Genomic DNA, 21,149 nt, shown 5'->3' with positions numbered 1-21,149 from the left:
CACCGCCGGGCCCCTCGCTCCGCAGCCGCCGTTGTCGCCAGACCCGACGAGCCGAGCGCCGAGCGGCCGCCCCCATCCGGCGGCCCCGCCCCGCGGGAACCATTCACAGTCCAGCGCCATGACACCTACTGAGGCGGAAGTGTCGAGGAGCAGGCGGATTAGGAGGACAGCATAGTACAGATGGGGGTGGGAGTGGGGGGGCCTCCGTGGGGAGCCAGCGTGGATCGAGTGCGGGGGCCGGATTCCCCGCCCCCTCCGCGCTACAGACTCCGCGATGATTTAAAGGTGCTTGGTGGCGGTTGGGGGGGAGGGGGTCCAGCTGTGAAATGTCATCCCAGCCAGTGTGACATCACCACAGTCTAGTGTGACTCCCCCAGAGATTGGGCTGCGCGCGGCGAAGCAGTGCCTACCCGGGAAGCCCCCCTGCTGGTGAGGAATTACCTCAGTTTAGGCTTAAACGTTTCGTTGCCATCTAGAGTCGTTCTGGCAGAGTGGCATCCGTGCACGGGATCTGGAAGCCTCGTACATCAGGACTACCGCTGCCCGCCATAGGAAAACTGTGTGCATTGAGAGGTGAGAAGGAGCAGCTGTGCTCTGGACCCAGCCCCTCAAAACGTGCAGTGAGCGAATGCTACCATAACGTTCTTGCCTGGAGCAGAAGACAGTAAGACTGCGTATTCAGGAACGGGAGTGCATTGGACACACAGCATTCAGAAAAAAAAATGGACACTGTAAAAACTAGGTTATCCTAAAAGAAAGACTGTTGCCATCTCCCCAAGTCAAGAGATTCTCTCCCTAGGACTTCAGAAGCACCTCCCGCTGTGTAAAATGTTCTTGTTCCTAAAGTGGAGACCATTTTTAGAGACAGTAGTATAACCTGTTTATTTTTTCTATCCTGCAAAGTGCTGGAGGCAGCAATGATCTGAGCCCTACAAAGTGACCGTCCAGCATCATGGTTGTTTGCATATACTCTTTGAGGAGGGGGACAGAAGTGGCAAAGTCAAGATTCTGCTATTACCCTGTATTTCTCAGATCTCACTTGTATACATTCTTGACCTATTTGGATCTCCATCTCCTCACAAAAAGAAAAAAAAAAAAAAGTGAAGATGTGCTAATACTCTTGTGAAGAAGTGGTAATACTACGTTAGTATGTTCGTTAAGGTTTCTTTTCTGGCTTAACATCACTAGGAGCAGTTCTGTTTTATTGGGAAAAGGGAAGTTTATTTCCCTAGAGGACCAAGGTTAGCAAGTGTTCAATCCCACGGGACAGTTTTGTTTGCTTATTTTCACAGGAACTGAGAACATAAAGTCCTACATTGGGCTGACCTGGGAAACATCAAAATACAGAGAGTGGGTGAGCATGCCCACTTGGGGAGGAGCCAGGAAAAAGGCAGTACTTGAGCTCTGGAGTAGAACAGATCCTGCTCTAAAAGCAGGCTTCAAACACACTAATTACTTACCATGACTTGGCTCAACCAAACTCAGTGACATGCTTCTAGCCTCCTATTATCTCAAATTATGTCCCTTTACTCATTTCAAACACATCTCAAAGTCCATCTTGAGGGAACCTTTCCTGATTGACTCCCATTTTATTCTAATTATTTAATTCTGCATCATCATCTGTGTATTTACTTCCCTGTACCTCATTTGTACTTGCTGATCTATGTTCATGGTTCTTGGGTCATTCCTTCAGTCGGCCTCACTACATGGAGACCTTCTCAAAATCTATTATTTCCCCCTCTCTAATATACATTCATCCATCCAACAAACTGTATGCCTCCTCTATTCCAGGCATTCTCCTAGATACTGGGTCAGATGCAAAATGAATAAGACATTCCCTTGGCTCACAGTCAACAAGGAAAAAAAATGCATAGTGACATATATAAGACTTGAATGACAGAGCTGGAGAAGACTCCAGAAAAGGAGATATTTAATTTAAACAGGGCATGGTCAAAGAAGTTGCAAGTTTAATGTAGCTGGGTTCATTTGTCCCTTCAGCAAATGTCTATTGAGTATATTTGTGTGCCAGGCACTATATTGGAAATTAAAGATACAAAAAAGAAAATACATGGTCCATGGTCTGAAAGAGCCGACCCTTCAGCAGAGAAGTGGCAAGATACGGACTTAGTAAATTGGGTTGAGTCAGATTTTAAAGGCCATGAAGAACTCTTAGAGGTTTAGCCAAACAGGTAATATGAAGGAATCTGCTTTAAAGAGAGAGGCAGTGGCAGTGAAGAAGGATGGCTGACTGGGACATGTAAAGACTAGAGAAACAGACTAATTAGAAGGCTATGATGAAGGTTTGGTCAAGCAGAGACCCTAGAGAGAAGGGGTCAGAGAGGAGAACTCTTTCCTTCTAGACAAAATGAGTGCCGCTAGAGAGGGAGCTGTTGCTAGTTGGAAGCATTGAATCTGACCTAGGGTATGATATTTCTCTGTGGCCTAGAGCCTAGGTTCAGTGTTGCAGACAGGAAGTACTCGCTCGGGAGCTGCATTACTTAAGACCAAGTAGGAGAAGCTGACCCAAAGGCTGAGTCACAGGAGAAGTTGAATCAAAAAACTTGTCCAATTATCCGAACAAATAGTGAATCCAAGGGTCCAGGAAAAAAAAGAGAGAGAGAGAGAATTCAAGTAGAAGCTGACAGTTGTAAAACTGGGGGAAACCAGGTGAGACAAAAGGTCTGAAGGAAAGGATAAGAGGCAGAACATGAAAAAAGCCTTTGAAACAAGAGGGCATCCTCAGTGGTTTTTTAAAATCTAGATCCCAGAAAACTTTTTTACTTGGAAATAATTCCAAACACACAGAGAAGTTGATAATAAAAAGAGCACCCATATATCCTTTACTTGGATTTGTTGATTAATTTGGATTTGTTGATTGCCCCTTTTGCTCTAACACTTGCAGTCTCAAATAGATAGCACACATACACCCATTTTTTTCTGACCATTTGAAAGTAAATGGCATCTACCATGCCCCTTTATCCCTTAATACTTCAATGTCCTAAGAATATGTACATTCTTTTACATACACAACGTGTACAGTTATCTATTCCAGGAGACTTAACATTGATACCATACTTCAATCTACATCCATATTCCAAATTTCATCAATTAATCCAATAATGTCATTCTTACCCATTTTCCCCTTCGAATAAGAGGATCCATATATTGCATGTCTCTTTAGTCTCCTTTAATCTGTATCAGTTCCTTAGCTTTTCTTTGTCTTTGATATTTTTGAAGGGTACAGCCCACCCCCTTTGGACAAGAGAATGTCCCTCATTTCCAATTTGTTGTTTATGTTTGTCTCACCTTTATTCATTATTAGATCCCAGTTATCCATTCCTGGCCAGAATACTATTGTGATATTGTGATATTGTGTCCTTCTCAGGATATCAAACCCAAGGTCAGATGATGACTCTCTCCCTCAATGGGTGATGATAATTTTAGTCACCTTGTTGAGGTGTCTGATTCCTCCACAGTATATTTACTATTTTTTTCCCTGTAATAAGCAATCCATGGGGAGACATCTTAGACCCTGCAAATATCCTGCTCCTCATCAAATGTGTTCCCATAGATTTAGCATCTATTGATGGTTCTTACTTGTACCAATCCTCCCTTATCTCTTATTAATTAATTAGTTATCTATTAATGATATAGACTCATGGATTACTGTGTTTTTCAATGGTTTATTCCTTACAGTCCTTAATTATTTGCATGATAAAATTTTCCAGATTTAGTCAATGAGGGCCTTTTCAAGCTCCTTTGTCTTTTTTTTTTTTTTTTAAGATTTTATTTATTTATTTATTTTGACAGAGAGAGACACAACAAGAGAGGAAACAGAAGCAGGGGGAATGGGAGAGGGAGATGCATGCTTCCCACTGAGAGGGAGCCTAGTGCAGGGCTCGATCCCAGGACCCTGGGATCATGACCTGAGCCAAAGGCAGATGCCCAACGACTGAGTCACCCAGGTACCCCGCTCCTGTGTCTTTTTTAGCATGCCCAATTTTCACATATTCCACATTCATCTTGATTCTTGCAGGTTCACCATTCCTTGGAGCATTGGATTTCTCCACTGAGTGCTTTGTATGTGGCCAGAAAAAAACAAAGGGAAGAGAAAATATGGATTATTTGTGTGGGAAGTATTTTTTAAAGATTTTTATTTATTTACTTGGGAGAAAGAGCGTAGAGAGAGAGGGAGGGAGAAGCCGACTCCGTGCTGGGCAGAGAGTCCAATGCGGGGCTTAATCCCAGGACCCTGAGATGATAACCTGAGCCAAAGGCAGCTGCTTAACCAACTGAGCCATCCCATGTAGGAATTTTTTATAGGCCAGGCCTGCAGGTAGCAAACACATAGATCTACTTTGCACACATCACACTGGTGGTAACTCAGGAACATGGATACTGCTGCAATGCTTAGGAGATGACACAATCTATCTGTGTGCCCAAGAGACTTGACATAGTAAAAATTAGGCCAGTCTCCACCATGCTTGTCCAAAAGCTATTTTCTATGTTACTTCTTCCATATTAGTAGGATCCCAGTTTTGTTCAGACAGAAGGAAGATCCTTTGATTTCAAAGAAGGTAACTTCATCTCACCAAATCAGGAAATGAATTACAGTGATCCAAACCAATCCTGGTAATTCCAGTTCTTGTCACCAGTGACTAGTCTAAGAGTGGGTATAGACTCAGTTCTGAAATAGGAAAGGAAGTCTAGTAGGAGGCTCGCAGGAAAATTTTTCTTTTTGTATAAAAAAGACAGGACCTTCACAGAAGAAATTCTTTTGCCCCTGCCTCTCTTTTTGCTGAGACAAAGGAGTGAAAACACCAGGCGTGGAGCTGTCATACCCATCTTGTGACCATAAATGTGACAGCAAACAAAGATGAAGACAGTCAGGATGGAGGACAGCAAAGGAGACAGAAAGGAGTCTTTGATGACAGAAATAAGCTTCTGAATGGAACTGGGACTGCCCGCTGCTTCTGGACTTTTTAAGTAAACAAACGTTCATATGTTTCAAGAACACTGCTAGACGAGTTTTCTGTTCTTTGCTGCCAAAAATCATTCTTAAGTGACACGAGAGAGAAGTAGGAGAGCTTTTCTGGGAAAAGGAGCTAATTGGTGGTATCTGAATGTTCTGAGAAGTAAAGGAGAATACAGATGGAAAAGTGGCCAGAGGATTTGCAGTGAGATGGTCCCTGTGGATCTTGGTAAGATCAAGTGGCATGGTGAGGAGGAAGAAGCAATGTGATTCCTACAAAAGATCTCTCCTGGTATGAGTGGTGACCGACAAACTGGGAAGGATGGTTTGAACCAAATGGGTGACAGAATCTACTCTGGTCAATTCCTATATTCAGTTCCTAATACCCAAGGAAGCTGTTTGGGTTCCTGCTGTCTGCTTCAGCTACACCTGGGAAATCATGAACTGAATCACTTTGCTCTCTTGAGCACTTCTCACAGCAATAAGCCAGGAAAAGTTGTTCTGGCCCCTGAACTGGTTTCCTAGAGGGCAAACCCAGCATATATGATGGGGACTAAATAGAACCTTTTTAAAAACATTTTCTTCCAGGATTTATTGACTGTATAATAAGTACCAGGCATTCAGTTAGACAGAATAAAGAGATGAATAAAGCATATTCTGTGTCCTCTGGGACCTCACAATCTAATTTAGGAAATAAATTAGGAACAATTATAACAAATCTGAGATTGGTCCTCAAAGTGGCATTACTAGTGGTCAGAAACATAGCAGTTACTGTCTGGAGATCACTACAGATGCATCTAGAAGTATCTCTATTGACCGAACAGGGACTTAAAGAAGACAGCACTGTTTCAGCCAGGCCATCAGTGAGATGTTATTTGGTTTTAGTAACTATCTTTAAGTACCTTTTCCATGCAAAATGTGAACAGACTAAAAACACCATTACATTATCACATGCAATGGACACGAGCTCTTCAGCATGACAAGTACTCCTTGGGAAGGAGTTATTGGTCTGCGCTAGGCCACCAGGGAGCCACGGGGTTAGAAACTAAAACCAGGCAGAGATGAGTGTGGTATACAGAACAGTGAAATGAAGTGCCCACCTGTGTTATGATAACAGGTGAGCGAGTCCCTCCTCTGTATGGTAAAAAGGCTTGGTCCCCTCTTGGCTCCCATACTTCTCATGTTCCCTAGCATCTCCCCACTAAAGCTGGGTGGTTGCTGGGCTGAAGAGTGGGATTGCAAGTAGGAACTGGCTTCCCTGCTTTCAGGTGTAAGTCTTGCTGGTCTTGTTCTCTTTTTGTATCAAAATAAGACATTTGGGGGACTGGGTCCTAGCAGAAATGACTTGGATGGAAGGAGAGTTTGGAAAGAGGCCACGGCCATGGGATTAAAGAGAAAGAGTCAAATACAGCTAGTTAACATTATGAATGCATGAAATGCCACTGAATCGTACACTTTAAAATGGTTAATTGTAGGGCACTTGGGTGGCTCAGTCATTAAGTATCTGCCTTTGGCTCAGCTCATGATCCCCAGGGTCCTGGAATCAGAGTTCCACATCCAGCTCCCTGCTCCTTGAGAAGCCTCCTCCTCCCACTCCTGCTCCCCCTGCTTGTGTTCCCTCCCTCTCTGTCAAATTAATAAATAAAATCTTTTAAAAATGGTTAATTGTGTGTCATGTGAATTTCACTTCAAAAAAAGGGGAGGGGAGAGAGTTTTGCAGGATTTAGACATAATGGGCAAGAGACCTGACTCCTAATTTTCAAGAGTCCATCCAGAGCCTTATGGGAGAAGAAACAATGCCTTAAATACCCCTACAACCATATTTATTCCTCCTCAGACCCTCCTTCCCCCTAACCATTTCTGTTTCCTCCCTTATCTACACATCACCACCTTACTCCCTCACTTTCTCCATATACCAACTCTTTATTCAGCAAAATTCAGCTTTTCTCTCCCCTTCCCTGGGTCATCGTCGTGTCTCATTATGTCTCCACCATTCTGTAGCTTCTTACCTTCGACCAACTGTTACACAAGCTTTTAGCACCTGCCTTCCATATGTCTTTTCCTATTTTCAATTCTAAGCCAAAGCCAAAGCCAAAACAAATGATCTGGGAAGGGAAACCGAGACCCACGAGAGAGAGGTCTATGCATCGGGACAGGAACTCGAAATTCAATCATTGACTATTATTTGGGCTAAGTCATTTTGCACTTCCTGCAGGCTCGGAAATCAAAAAGGCCCTAACAAAGTATCCCTTGCCTAACACAATTCCTGATATGTGGTCAGTACCAGTAACTATTTGGCTGACTAAATTACTGTGTGTTTATTCATGGTGCTCAAAGCATCAGAATTCAATTAACTATAGAATAGAGTTTTGGAAAACCCAGCAATCTTCATCTTTGGCTGTGAAATTTAACTTCATTTTGTCATTATTACTTCTGGAAACTCACTTTTATCAAATATTCAAGCTATTAAGAGGTTAGCAGGTGACGCCTTTGGAGGTGGGGAGGAGGAGGGGTCCGATCAAATCCTGGAGGGTAAATTCTCTGATGCAAAATGGGCTTCTGCCCGACCAACCTCAGTGCTCCCAGAATGTCCAATACAGAAGTAAAACATGAGCTTTGGAGTCTTGACATCAGGAGGAATCCTGAGTCTTCTAGTAACTAGGGTGATAGTGGGTATACTGATGAATTTCACTTTCCTTATTCTTAAAAAGAGAGAGAGAGAGAGAGAGAGAGAGAGAGAGAGTCTATTTATTTATTTATTTATTTATTTGAAGGAGCAGGGAGGAACAGAAGGCCAGAGGGTGAGGGACAGCAGAGTCCTTGCTGAGCACGGAGCTTGATCTCAAGACCCTGAGATCATGACCTGAGCAGAAATCTAGAGTGGGACCCTTAACTGACTATGCCCCCCAGGTACCCCGCACCTTCCTCCTTCTTAAAATAGAGGCGCTAATACCTTCTCCTTACCATCCTCATTCCCGCCATCAGAAAAACTTTTCGATGTCACTTCCGAAATGTATCCTGAATCTACTACTATTCATCTCCACTCCTACAGACGTTCTATTTCACAAAAGTAAGAAGTGAGATAGAGACGAATCATGAATACAGAATTTTCAGTCCTATCTTGATTAAAAGGAGTGCTGATTTTAGTCGTGTGTATATTTACTAAGAGTCTTACAGAGAGAGGATGCACGCTCATGAATGAAAAGTTACCTGTTCATTCTGGTGCTCCTCCATAAGGATATGGAATATTATAATTTGGTGAATTAAACAAAAAGGTTCGAGTCCGACTGAATTTGATTATACTCTGTTCTCTACTATATCTTATAGATCTCTCCTCATAGATTCAGATATTCAAAGATCAGGACTAATGTTATTTCCAGTAAAATTTTATGATTAAATAATTTTATAATAATTATAATAATTTTATAATTTTAATAATTTTAAAATTAAGTATTCTCTTATTTTTTTTTTTACTGAAGAGCCTTACTCGCTTAGAAAACATAACCTTTAACCCCAAATCTTGTATTGACTCCAAAGCAAGTAAAACATTTTTCTTTCTCTTAAGTACATAGTTGTAAAGTATGTCTATTATAGGAAATAGGGTAAATTCATACAATATTCTAGTTACTTGTGAAACTCATTCTTTTCTTATTACCCCCAAATATCAGAATGTACACATATATACATGCACACGCTTCTCCTTTGTGAAAGCTTTGGTGGAGGAAAAGACATGTCTTTTATTTCTGTAGCTATGTGTAATAAAGAGGTTTCTCTAATAGATTTATACCCAGACACAGTGCAAATCCCTTCTTCCAGAAACCCCGGGTTCAGCTCACCAGGATCTCTCACAGTTGCAAGACCTTCCTAACTTGTGTATGCCTGCTTTTACTCTCCCCCTATTCTCCATCTGATGCTTTCAAAATATAAATCAAATCATATCTCACTCCCCCCGACACACACACTTTAAGGCACTCCAGTAGCTTCCTACTATACCTAGACTAAAGCCCAAACTGCTTGCTTTAAGTGCCTCCCTCTCTGAGCTCATCTTCTCCCTCTCTAACACATGCTCTTCTCAATGTTCCTTGGACACAAAACTCGTTCCCAACACATTGACTTTGCACTCGGGCTATCAGGTCTTCCCCTGACTGGTTCCTTCTCATGACTCGAGTCTCATCTTAAGTGTCAATCCAATCCCCAATCCCCTGACACACCTTTCTTGACCTGTTTCTGAACTGCTGCCCATACCCATAAGCCAGTTTTATTCTCTTCTTAGCATTTATCACTATCTGATCTTTATGTATACTGCCTGTCTCTTGAAAGTATAAGTGCCATGTGGGCAGGACATTTTCTTGTTCACTATTTTGTATCCCCAATGTCTGGAACACATAGTAGGTATTCAGTAAATTTCACTGAATAAGCAAATGAATGATTGAATTTGTGAATTTGTGGACACTAGTTTTCTCATAAGAGAGCTACAAGATTTAAAGGTAACATACAAAAAATGTCTACCAAGGTAAGCCTTCAATAGGTGTTAGCTTGAGGGCTGACAACTTGCTTTACTTCCTGTTTGGGAGAAACAGGATTTACTGAGGGAGGCTTGCCTAAAGGATGAACAATCCATCCATTTCTCTAGATTCATTCATGTATTCATTCCACCAGTGTTTATTATTAAGAACTGCCATGCGTTTGAGACATTATGGATGCAATGGTGAACAAAAGAAACCAAGGGAGAAAAACAAAAACAAAAACAAAAAAAGAAGAGTTCTGGAGTTTACACTATAGTGCAGTGACCTCAGTAGGTAAAAGAGTATGTTAGCAAGGGGCCAGGGCTCTATGGAGAAAAAGGAAGGAAGGGAGAGAGGAAGTGGCTAGCCACATGGTTGCAATTTTAAGTAAGATGACCAAGAATCATTTTGCTGAGCAAAACCTTGAAGGAGGTAAGGAAGCCATGTGGGTATAGGAATGGAAGTCCTGGTAAGGAGAGGAAGCAAAATGAGGTGAGTGCCCCCAGGGCCTGGTGCTGGGGTAACCCCAAGGAGGTCGGCAGGCTTGGAAAGTGTAAGCAAAGGGTGGGGAGTAATCGGAGAGAACAGGGCAGAGCATGTGGGCCAGGAAGACCACAGTGAGAACTCTGGGTCTTATTCCGGGTGAGCTGGAAAGACCTTGGAGGATTTGAACAGAGAAGCAATATGGTATGATTTATATCAGGCCTGCTGGGGTTACCAGACTGTGGGTCTGCAGGGGAGAGGGCAATGTTGGAAGCAGGGAGAACATTTAAGAGGCTCTTGCAATAACTCAAGACATGACACAAAGGCTGCTCTGAAAAAGGGCGGTGGAGGTGAAGATGGGAAAAGAAAACATTCAGGATACGTTTCAAGGTAGAGTCAACAGGATTTACTGATAGATGGTAGTGTGATGGGCAGGGAAAGCCAAGAGAAGGGGAAAATTGGAAACCAAGCCCACTGAATAAACGTAATAGGATTGCTTAGCAGAATGGAAGGCCATTTTGATGTATGAGGTCATGATTTAAAACAAAACCAGTCTGGTTAGGGGTTTCTCCAATAGCATCTAGCTGTTCCAGTGCAGGCAAAGAGCAGAGAGATAGTAGAATTTGTTCAGAATTGGAGTTTGTCAAGGCGAGTGTGTCTGAGTGAGTGCAAGCCAAGGAGTTGTATTATACCGATAGATCATGGGATGTGGTCGGGTCAAGGTGGGAAGTGAAGCTCAGAGAGGGTCACATTGGCCATGGAGGTCCTTGAGTGAATAAGCTGGGAGAAGAGAAGATTTAAAATTGAGATTTCAGATGTAGTAAAATTTCTGGTAAAGACAGGGCGGTGAGGAAGACAGAAATAAGGTCTTTGAGGTGAGGTCAAAGAACCTGAGACTGGAATGTTGAAGTCATCCAGGGTGAAGACAGAGTTCTGGAGTGAACACATGGAAATTTGGGGAGAATAGCATGCTCAGAGATCATGAAAGTTCCTGGCCCTTTCCCCATACCTTGCCTTCCATCTGAGTTATATCCTTTTGTAACAAACCAGTGATTCAGTAAGTAAAATGTTTCTCTGAGTTCTGTGGGCTGCTCTGGCAAATGAATCAAACCCAAGAAGACAAGAAAAGCTCCAATCTGTAGCCCATGGTCAGAAGCACAGGGACTGTGGACTTGTGACTGGTGTCTGAGGGAGAAGAGAGCAGTCTTGTAGGATTGAGTCCTTCACCTGTGGGAGTGGAGGCGCTATCTCCAGTTAAAGAGTGTCAGAATCCAGTTGAATTATAGGACACCCAACTGGCACCGGAGACTTGTTGGCTGGTAGGGGACTCCCCATCCCCCCTCCCCAGTTTAGGAATTGGGTGCTCAGAACCTTTTAGCGGGTTTTCTCCAAACCTTATATCCCTGACTCCCTCTATACAGGAGTCTGGCTCCACCTTGATGCTTTGTTTCCATAGAGCCCAGTTAGTAGGGAGAGTGAGCTGGACCCAAGGTTCTTGGTTCCAAGAAGCACACTTTACAGTGAACATATTAAGAATGGGATTATAGCACTGAGAACATTTTCATTCTCCACTCCCCAAAATTACTGAAAATTGATGGGAAGATTCAGAATTGGTAAAATAGCCATAATTCTGTTTTTTAATATGTGAATATTTTAAGGGAAAGACTAACCCCAAGGCTAGTCAGGAGTTTTGTGTGATTGAGAGATGATTCAGTGAGCCATCTGTCCAGGAAAGGAACCAAGCCTGAGATTCTGGGAGCATTCTGTGATCTGATGGGTTAAGGAGGTGTTCAAAGAAGAGGAAGTTACCTAGGAATGAAATAGTCAAAATAGAAGGGTACAGCTAAATGAAATCACCGTGGTCAAAACAAAGACAAGCCTAACCATTCTGAGAATCCCCGCAGAAGCTGTAGATTTAGAAGATTATAATAGCAAGCAGAATTCTGTATTGATGTGCTGAGGTGTTCCGTGGAGGATTGGGAAGCACCACGAACCCAAGACAGAACCCAAGACAAAACAGCTTGTTGTGGTAGTGATTAGGGAGGGTGAAGAGTGGGAGGCACGTAACAAATTCATAGCCATTCTGTAGTGATAGCTTCAATAATATGTGAACATGGCCTACCAGGTGGGATTTCTCTTGCTTATGAACCACTCCAAGAATGCAGAGAGAACAGTCTCCCTGGGAGTGGACTTGACATGGAGAACCCAAGTCCAAATCTCTTTTCTTAAATAAGCAGACTCACTTATCTCCTATTTCCTACCACAAAGGGCAGTCTGGGTCAGGAGTGAGAGATGGCCCCTCAAAGCCAGCCAGGCAGATTTTTTTTCTCTAAAGGGACTTAAGTCACTTTCCGTCTTGTTTCGGAAAGGTACATATTTTCCCACAGATCATGAAACGAACGACTAATTGATCTCTAGAGAATTTCCTTTCTCTGGGTATCCTTAAACCTAATTGTAAGATCTTAGATTCACGTGGTCATCCTTAGATTCTAAAAATAAATTAAGGGGCGCCTGGGTGGCTCAGTTGGTTAAGCCTCTGACTCTTGGTTTTGGCCAAGGTCACGATCTCAGAGTTGTGGGATCGAGGCCTGTGTCAGGCTCCACACTTGGCGAGGAGTCTGCTTGGGATTCTCTCTCCCTCCTACTCTCCCACTCTGCCTCTTCCCGTACGTGGACACACACACACACACACACACACACACACTCTCTCTCTCAAGTAAGAAATAATAAAATCCTAAAAAGAAATAAACTAGCTACTTACAGATATATGCAGTGCAGGACTTTTACGTGAGACTGTTGAGATAGCAAATAAGGCAACTGCGAACCTCTATTATAAGCCAAATTTACTTTAAAAAATTTCCCATTATTTTTGAAACACAAACATGCCATCAACAACTAAATTCTTCAAAGAATTATTTGAGGAATAATTTGCTTCCACTCCCTCATCTGAATTCACCTAGATCCCATTTCAAGGAATGCGCGTGACACAGCACAGGCCAAGAGTAGACAGGTTCCCTTGTCCCTAGAAGATAACGCCAATCTGGGGGCCCTCATATGAGGACTACCTTATCTCTCCCAGCCACCTTTGGGTAGCAGGGAAGTGAGACAGCTAGAGGCTCCTAGAGGAGCTCAGGCTAAGCCTTTGCCCACAGAGCCTTAGTAAATATTTATTAACACACAAGATGATTTGCCATATGTTCGTAAGTTCCAGTCTAACAACATCATTTGAACTTGAATCTTCAGGGTATTCTAATCCTATCCTCTTCTGCAAAAAGGATGGTGGGGAAACCTTTCTAGAGGGCAATGAGGCACAATTTGCATTAGGAACTTAAAATTGTAGGGGCGTCTGGGTGGCTCAGTCAGTTAAGTGTCTGACTTGATTTTGGCTCAGGTCATGATCTCAGGGTTGTGAGACTGGACTCTACACTGGGCATAGGTTCTCTCTCAGCCCCTGCCCGCCCCCCAAAAGATAATCTAAGATGGTAATCCAACTTCTAGTAATTTACTCTAAAGAAATAAACAAAAATGCCATGATAGATGCATAAAGTTGTTCACTATAATACATATTTGTGAAAAAAGGGCACAAAATGTTGACTATGGAAATGGTATTACCTCTGTAAGGTATCATACAACTATTCATAAATAATTTCAAATATTTAATGGTACAAAGAAATGTTTAAGATATTAAGTAAAATGGGCGCCTGGGTGGCTCAGTGGATTAAAGCCTCTGCCTTCGGCTCAGGTCATGATCCCAGGATCCTGGGATTGAGCCCCATATCAGGCTCTGTGCTCAGCAGGGAGCCTGCTTCCTCCTCTCTCTCTGCCTGCCTCTCTGCCTACTTGTGACCACTATCTGTCAAAAAAATAAATAAAATCTTTAAAAAAAGAAAATAAAAAAAGATATTAAGTAAAATGGAAGATTGAAATTATATACAGTATTGCCCCAATTTTGAAAATTATAATACATTTATACATACAGAAAAAGACTAGAAACAATTGATGTAAATGGAGAAATTAAAATTGATTTTTCTTCTATTTTTATATGACTTGTAAAATTTCATGTTTTATATATTGAATAATCTCTTTAGAGAGCCAGAGGCTAAGAGAACCAATATTTGAAATATCCATCATGGAGTAGCCACCGAGCTAAGAATTTTACCAATTATCTAACTTCCACAGCAACCAGGGAAAGTAGGTCTCACAGTCTATTTTACAGGTGAGGAATGGAGGAGCCACTAACTAGGCGTGAGAGCTCTTTGCCCAGTGTGTCCTGGACTCAAGCCCAGGACGAGCCCATGTTTTCTGCTGCCCCACAAGCCTCACCTGCTGCGGCTCTGATTGGGCCCATGGGAGGCTTACAGTGAAGGTCACTGACAAAACAAAACTGCACAGCTTGCCCAAGAGCAAGGCCTCACTTTCTAAATTCTTCCTATCTTCTTCTGAAAGTAGAAACCACTTTCTTTATTGCAAGGCTCCATTCTGAAGCCATTTTTACCCCTGTACCCAGCTCCACTCGCCTGTGCCCTCTCAGAGCCTGTGGTATCTGCTGTCTTGCTGATTGGTTTGGCATGTTGTCAGGCTGTGAGCAGAAGGACAGGGCAGAGCTGTGCACCCCCACCCCTTCCACCAGCTGGCTCCTTGGTCTCTGCCCTGGATACTAAAACAAACAGGCTGTGTGCTCTGGTTCCCTACTCAACCCAAGGGGGTTGGGGGGTAGGGAGAGTAGCAAATATCCCAGCCATGTAACAATCAGGCGTATCTGGCAGCACATTTGATCTTTTATTAAAACTTTATTTCAGCCAAAGAGTCACAGCTTCCAGGCGGCCAGGAGGCCGTTGTACCCCTAAGTCTAATGCTCAGCTGGTTCCAGGTATGGCCTTGGTAAGGGGTGTCCAATTCCCCAGCTGGCTCTGTTCCAGAGAAGTCTCCTGTGACACTAATTGTAAACTCTCATGGAAGCAGGGGGAGTTTCTCTCCCCTGTTCCAGGGTTCTTCATTGCTTCCTGTTCGCTCCCAGAGGCAAAGAGAGGAAGTCTCTTTGATGGGGTCATGGCAAGTCAGTGACATTCAGGATTGGAACGTGCTGCCTGGATCACCACTTTATCCTCCAGCAGTGCAGTTCCTGACTAAAACAACAACAACAACAACAACAACATAAGTACTTATGTTCTTTGATCTGGGAAGAGGGAGAAGGGGACATGGGGAATGGCACATGGCCCACCAAGAAACAACGGGAATAGCCTGGTCCTTTCAGATTAAGACCACATCTCTTTCTGCACCCACATAAGAGGACTGCATGTTCCAGAGAGGTGGAGAAATACTGGATTAAAGCTAAGCAGATTAAATTACCGCAGGACTTCTCAGAACCTTTAGTGTGCTCATGTATACTATGCAGAGGGTGTAATGGGAAGTGTTTCTTAAACACAGTCAACCATAAAACTCATGAGTCTGTAGGCACTGGGATTTCAATGAACACGCTTTGAGAAATATTTCTCCAGGGTGAGCCCATAAGGATCCTGTGAAGATAGGAAAGTAAGGCCCGTCACAAACCTCCTCACCAGCCAACAGTCAGTCTTTAAAACTGCAGGCTGGACCAACCAAAGGTATCATTCTGCATTCTCCTCTCTGCACCTGAGCAAGAGTTTACAGTATTTTTCCACTTGCTGGTCGAAGTCCCTGGAAGAGAACTGTGCTTGGAAAAAGTTCACTGGAGTCAGAAGGTATTTTAGTGCCAGGCCCCTGAACTCAGGAGCCAGGAGAGGGGCAGCCTTGCTGCTGTGAGACAGGAGAGACTCCCCACCCAGCCAGGTGTTCTGGTTCCCTGTGGCTGCTAAGCCATCCTGGTTTCCCCTGGGTACCAAGTGGGGCGCTACAACACTTTCTTCCCCAGTTTCTAGAGGAAGAAAGTCCTCATCTGTGGACTCTAAGTGCACTGAAAGACTCGCAGTCCGTACAGTCACCATCTTCGGGGACTCAGAGATAGGGACTGCCCCATCCCATTCTTTGCTGCAGAGGTCCGGGAACAACTGTTTCTTGATCTGCAAAGGAGGGTGGGAAGCCTGCTTCTCAAGGTCCCCAGGAAGGTTCTCATTCTTGGCCTTCTTTGAGTCCCTGTCAGCTTGAGATTGATCAGCAGCTTCCTGAGAAGAGTTAAACACGACACCCTGCGTTCGTGGCCTCCTTAGCCTCCTTTCTAACAGCCAGAGGAAGCTTGGTTTCCTTGAGGAGGAATTCATATATTGCTGCACAGAGTCTGGGATCAGAGGCGCAGAGAGCCTGGGGCTCAGGCTGTCCTGAAAGTAGTCCCTACAGGGCTGCTGACTGACAATGGGCACCACGCGGCCAGGTTTCAGCGCTGCAACAAAGGTCCGAAGCTCCGAGTAAGAGGAATGGTCAGAGTAAGGGATGACGTGGATGTCGGGGTGGGAGTGGCGGATCTTCCGGCTCGTGGGAAGGATAGCAATGGTAGGGTGGGTCTGATTCCAGTGCAGCATGGCAGAATGGCAGACCTCCATGTGGTCCACCGCATGGATGCGGCCGGCCTTCTCCTCCACCGTGAACACGTCTGCCAGGCCCAGCAGCTGCACCAACTCCAGGCGCCGAGGACTCAATACCACCCAGGTCTGAAACTCCAAGGCCAGCTGCTCCAGCAGTGACTCTTTTCCCAGGCTATAGAGTCCTGAAGCATGTTAAAAGGAATGAGAAAAGCAAGAAATGAAAGAGAGGAGATCCCGGGGAATCCTAATACGTCACCCAAATGTTTCACGAAAATACACAAATGGGGCAGTCGGGGAGTGTATCAGGGAGGAGGTGGGATTTGAGCTCAAATACATGGAAAATGGGGAAGGGCCTACCACTGATTCCACCCACTGGTTTGATTCAACAGAGGAAAGCATTTACCAGATGCTAGGCACTGTGAAAATAAGCACAAGCCTCAGTCCTCAAGGAGTATGATCTACATGGAGACTCAGAGGCCACGTCAGAGACACGCACACAGTATTATGAGAGCACAGAAAATTTATCTACCAGCTGACAGAGTTAGGGAAACTTCCCGGAAAATGGCAACTGAGTTGTCATAAAGGATGGGTCTGCATTTACCTGGCAAGGGAAGGGGATGGTTTGGTGTTACGAAAGTGCCAAGAAGGAACTGGTAAGAAATGACACAGGAGAGGGAAGGGTCGAATCATACAGGGCCCACATATATTGCTCAGGAGTTTGAACTTAATTCTGTTACGTGAAGGGGAGCCATTAAAGAGCGTGCAGCAGGAAAATGGCTTATTTTCTTTATTTTATTTTTTAAAAATGATCATTTATTTATTTGTTTATTTGACAAAAACACAACAAGAGAGGGAACACAAGCAGGGGGAGTGAGAGAAGGAAAAGCAGGCTTCCTGCCAAGCAGGGAGCCTGATGCGGGGCTCGATTCCAGGACCCGGGCATTGTGACCTGAGCTAAAAGCAGACACTTAATGACTGAGCTGCCAAGAGCCCCGAAAATGGCTGATTTTAATCACAGGAATAATATGATCAGAGGAGAGCTTTAGAAGACAAAAATGGCAGGAGTGTTACTGGATCGCCTAGATGAGTAGATGCTGAAATCAGCTGTTAGAAGGCCCCAGAATGAGGGCGCCTGGGTGGCTAGGTTAAGCACCTGACTTTTGATCAGCTCAGATCATGACCTCAGGGTTCTGAGATCAAGCCCCTAGTGGGCTCCAAGCTCAGCACGGAGTCGGCTTGAGATTCTCTCTCTCCCTCTGCTCCTTCCCCTCCTCATGTGTGCACATTGTCTCTCAATAAATAAAATAAAAAAAAAGAAAAAAAGGCCCCGAAATGTTTTATACTATTGAGGAATTGCTAAAACAATGTTTCTAATTTCTCAGTGTGTCTGATTTTAAGCACAGCATTCACCTGAATGTCTATATTCTGATAAATTTCCTGGGTGGCTCAGTCAGTGAAGTGTCTACCTTTGGCTCAGGTCATGATCCCAGAGTCCTGGGATTGAGTCCTTCATCAGGCTCCTTGTTCACCAGGGAGCCTGCTTCTCCCTCTGCCTGCCACTCCCCCTGCCTGTGCTCACTCTCTCTTTGACAAATAAATAAATAAATCTTTTTTTTTTTTAAAGATTTTATTTATTTATTTGACACAGAAAGACACAGTGAGAGAGGGAACACAAGCAGGGGGAGTGGGAGAGGGAGAAGCAGGCTTCCCGATGAGCAGGGAGCCCAATGTGGGGCTCCATCCCAGGACCTATGACCTGAGCCAAAGGCAGATGCTTAATGACTGAGCCACCCAAGCGCCCCAAATAAATAAATTCTTAAAAAAAAATTTCACTCACTCAGATAACAAATATTGAGTGCCTTCTTAGGCATTAATCTAAGTGTTTGAGATATAGCCACAAGTAAAACAAAGAGCCCTGCCATTGTGGAACTTATATTCCAGCAGGGGTAGACAGACAATAAAAACGAAATACAGCAATATGCAAATTGTGGAATACATTATAAAACAGTAAGTGCAATATAGGCCCTCCTATTTAAAACCTTCAATAGCTTTTTGCCCAAATATAATCATTTGGATCAAGTTACATTCAAGGATTACATTTAGGATCAAGTTCAAGCTTACAAGCGAGCACTTCAGCCCCTCCTACCTTTAGAGCCTCCTCACCCACTGTGTGCCTGTCATGCCGGCTGCTACTTCTCTGTTCCACAAGACTCCTTCCTACCTCCATCCATGTTCTCGAGGAGTTGGTGTGTGTGTGTGTGTGTGTGTGTGTATGGCAGGAGACGTGGAGAACAAACAAATAATAAGCAACAGCATATTAAAACATGGATAGAGTATACTGGAAGGTGATGAGTGCTATTAAAGAATGAAAAACTCGAGTTGGTATAGGGGATCAGGAGTTGGGAATGTCGCAGTAGAGATGGTGGGAAGATTGCATTTTTTTTTCAAAGATTTATTTAGAGAGAGAGCGCACACATGGGGGTGTGGGGATGCTGGGCGGTTGGGAGGAGCAGAGGGAGAGACAGAATCTTAAGCAGATTGGGAGCTTAGCTCAGAGCCCTAGTCAGGGCTTGATCTCACGATACTGAGATCAGGACTTGAGCCAAAACCAAGAGTCAGAGGCTTAACAGACTGAGCCAACCAGGTGCCCTGGGAAGATAACAATTTTAAATAAGGTTTCAGGGGTAAGGAGGGGATCTACAAAGACCTAGAAGATATGAGAAACCCCCCAAACCCAAGATTCACTATGGGTAAAAGAAAAAGGAAAGGAAACCACTTACCAATCTTTATGTTGTGCTGGGGGTGCTTTCGAATGAGTTCAACAATCTGGCGGGCAGCTTCTTGTCGGGAAGGAAGAATCCAGGCTGGGTTACAATTGGTATTGTCTAGGTATAAGGTATGGATCTGTTTCCCCAGTTTCAGGGCTGGCTCCTTTAACATGGAAGGTGTATACCGAAAGTCACCTAGAAGAAGAATATATGGGGAGCAGAGAGTCAGAGACAAGAATATAAAACACAAGCCTCTCCCGGCTTCCAACAGCTGAAGGACATTTGCTTACCAGCCTGTGGAAAAACTCATAGGAAGTCTGGCACTAACATAGTATAGCTTCTTTTTGGAAAGGTCTGAATTCTGCTTCTGTTTTTATTATTCTTTATAAGGTTTGAAGCCTTAAAGAGTGGGAAATCAGTTGAGAAAGGGTCACTATGCTCATATGGGGTGAAGCTAGGAGGTCTCCAGACTTCTGAGTTAAGGCTGCTTAAGAAAAAGTAGTGTCTAGGCTGGGAAGGTGGGAGGGACCCCTTGGAAGGCCCACCTGTGTAGAGGATGGTTCCAAAGTATCCTTCAAAAAGAAACATGACAGAGCCAGGGCAGTGATTGGCATCAATGAGGGTTACAGTCATGGTCTCTCGCCCAATTTCATCTAGAGGCAGGACATGGCTCTCGCCAACCTCCAAGGCCCGGATCCACTCCTTAGGTACCTGAGGAAAAAGTTGGTCATTCTAGTGAACACAAAATCTCCTGCTTGATACTGCCCTGGATCAGGAACTAACCCTTTACCAGAAAGAATCAGGGAACGCAAATGACATCCTAAGCCACCCAGGAGCAGAAGGTCTAACCGACAGTCCCCTCAAATGCTCCCTTCTTCCTCTCACTCTCCCTTCCCACCCTTGGTACAATTTAAATTAAGAGTCAAAAAAACAGTCTAGCCAAGCGATTCTCAAACATTTCTGATCATAATGGTCCCTTGACGGGCACCCGTTAAAAAAATTCCAACCAGCTTTCCTGTACCTGCACCAGCTAGATCTACTGGAAGGGGGGTGGGGGAGAATTGAAGAATGTGTCACCCAGCACTTTAGGTGGATTCTTGAGACGAGAGATACACTGGCCTAGTTTATCTGAAAACGTAGGTACAGTCTCCTTGGCTGGACAGAAAGATCTCCCCAACTTATAGCTGAAACATTCACGTTTCTGGGTTCAAACAACTCCCACATTTGTAAAAATCAGTCCTCCAGGCCCCTACTCTACGAGTCAGAGGCTGTGACAGATCGGGATTCCCACCCGAATGCTCGACCCAGCTCTCGGACTCCCGCCCCCGGCCCCGTACCTGCAGGTGACGATGCACGAGGTAAGCAGTGATTGGGGAGCAGTAGAGGGGCCGGGCCCAGGTGCTAGACAAACCGACGGTGTGGTCCGAGTGCATGTGGGACAGAAAGAAGAGCCGTGCGGACCCGGCCCGGCGCAAGCTCCAAAAGTCCACAGCGATGGGCGTATGGGGGATCAGGGCCCCGTTCATGGTGGCGGGGTTGGGGAGTCACCAGCGAGATCTTCATGGGCACAGAGCTCCCGCGCGAGGTTCCCGCGACCGCGCCCTGAAGGTAAGTCACGCTGGGGCAGCCACGCGGCCAGAGACCCTAACGGGAAGCCAGGCCAGCAGAGGACTAGGTCCCTAGCGTGGGCAAAAAGAAGGAAGGGGCCGCGCTCTGGAGAGTCCTGGGGGGAATCGCAAACCTCGGACGACGCTCCACTGAGCGCCACTCCTACCCGCGCGCGGGAGCCGGCGCTGAGGCCCGGCGCTCAAAGCGCGCGCTGCTGGGCGGAGACAGGCCGAAGCAGCGGATTTCCGAGGGCCCGCCGCGCCTCCACCAGAGGGAGCCGCGCGGCTGCGCCGGGAGGTGAGAGGCGGGGGAAGGG

The 21,149-nt window shown here is 44.7% G+C and overlaps 2 protein-coding genes and 1 long non-coding RNA gene across 5 annotated transcripts in view; 1 reads left to right on the top strand and 2 right to left on the bottom strand.

Moving 5' to 3' along the window:
- Positions 1-210, bottom strand: part of HIPK1 (homeodomain interacting protein kinase 1) — a 52,378-nt gene extending 52,168 nt beyond the window's left edge. Inside the window, exon 1 of the mRNA XM_059138319.1 lies at positions 130-210. The gene's annotated coding sequence lies outside the window, so the exon portion shown is untranslated. The remainder of the gene's footprint in view (positions 1-129) is intronic.
- On the top strand, positions 153-6,637 carry LOC131810410 (uncharacterized). Of its 2 annotated transcripts, XR_009345571.1 has the most exons (3): positions 153-285; positions 477-1,143; positions 4,037-6,637. It is a non-coding gene; the product is annotated as an uncharacterized LOC131810410 (long non-coding RNA). The 2 variants fall into 2 exon arrangements; XR_009345570.1 differs by lacking the exon at positions 4,037-6,637 and having other exon boundaries at positions 477-2,843.
- An 8,083-nt stretch (positions 6,638-14,720) lies between these two features.
- On the bottom strand, positions 14,721-21,083 carry DCLRE1B (DNA cross-link repair 1B). 2 transcript variants are annotated; one of them, XR_009345038.1, is made up of 5 exons: positions 20,563-21,083; positions 19,771-19,936; positions 19,238-19,420; positions 15,511-16,639; positions 14,721-15,086 (listed from the first exon to the last, which is right to left on the bottom strand). XR_009345038.1 is itself a non-coding variant. In XM_059135491.1 (4 exons), the coding sequence occupies exons 1-4, from the start codon at positions 20,749-20,751 to the stop codon at positions 15,567-15,569; spliced, it is 1,611 nt and encodes a 536-aa protein (XP_058991474.1). In that variant the 5' UTR covers positions 20,752-21,082; the 3' UTR covers positions 14,721-15,566. The 2 variants fall into 2 exon arrangements, 1 of the variants encoding a protein (XP_058991474.1); XM_059135491.1 differs by having other exon boundaries at positions 14,721-16,639; positions 20,563-21,082.
- Between the last annotated feature and the right edge of the window lie 66 nt (positions 21,084-21,149).

This window comes from Mustela lutreola, chromosome 10, assembly GCF_030435805.1.
Source record: "Mustela lutreola isolate mMusLut2 chromosome 10, mMusLut2.pri, whole genome shotgun sequence".
NCBI lineage: Eukaryota > Metazoa > Chordata > Mammalia > Carnivora > Mustelidae > Mustela > Mustela lutreola.
The sequence above is the reverse complement of the archived record's forward strand: the minus strand, read 5'-3'. Positions and strand labels throughout refer to the sequence as shown.

Excerpts from the sequence above, each read along its gene's own strand:
- DCLRE1B (XM_059135491.1), bottom strand. The coding sequence starts at position 20,751 with ATGAACGGGGCCCTGATCCCCCATACGCCCATCGCTGTGGACTTTTGG. Across the intron at positions 19,421-19,770 it reads TGGAACCATCCTCTACACAG|GTGACTTTCGGTATACACCT; the intron begins GTGGGCCTTCCA and ends TTCTTCTTCTAG. Across the intron at positions 16,640-19,237 it reads CCAGCACAACATAAAGATTG|GACTCTATAGCCTGGGAAAA; the intron begins GTAAGTGGTTTC and ends AACATGCTTCAG.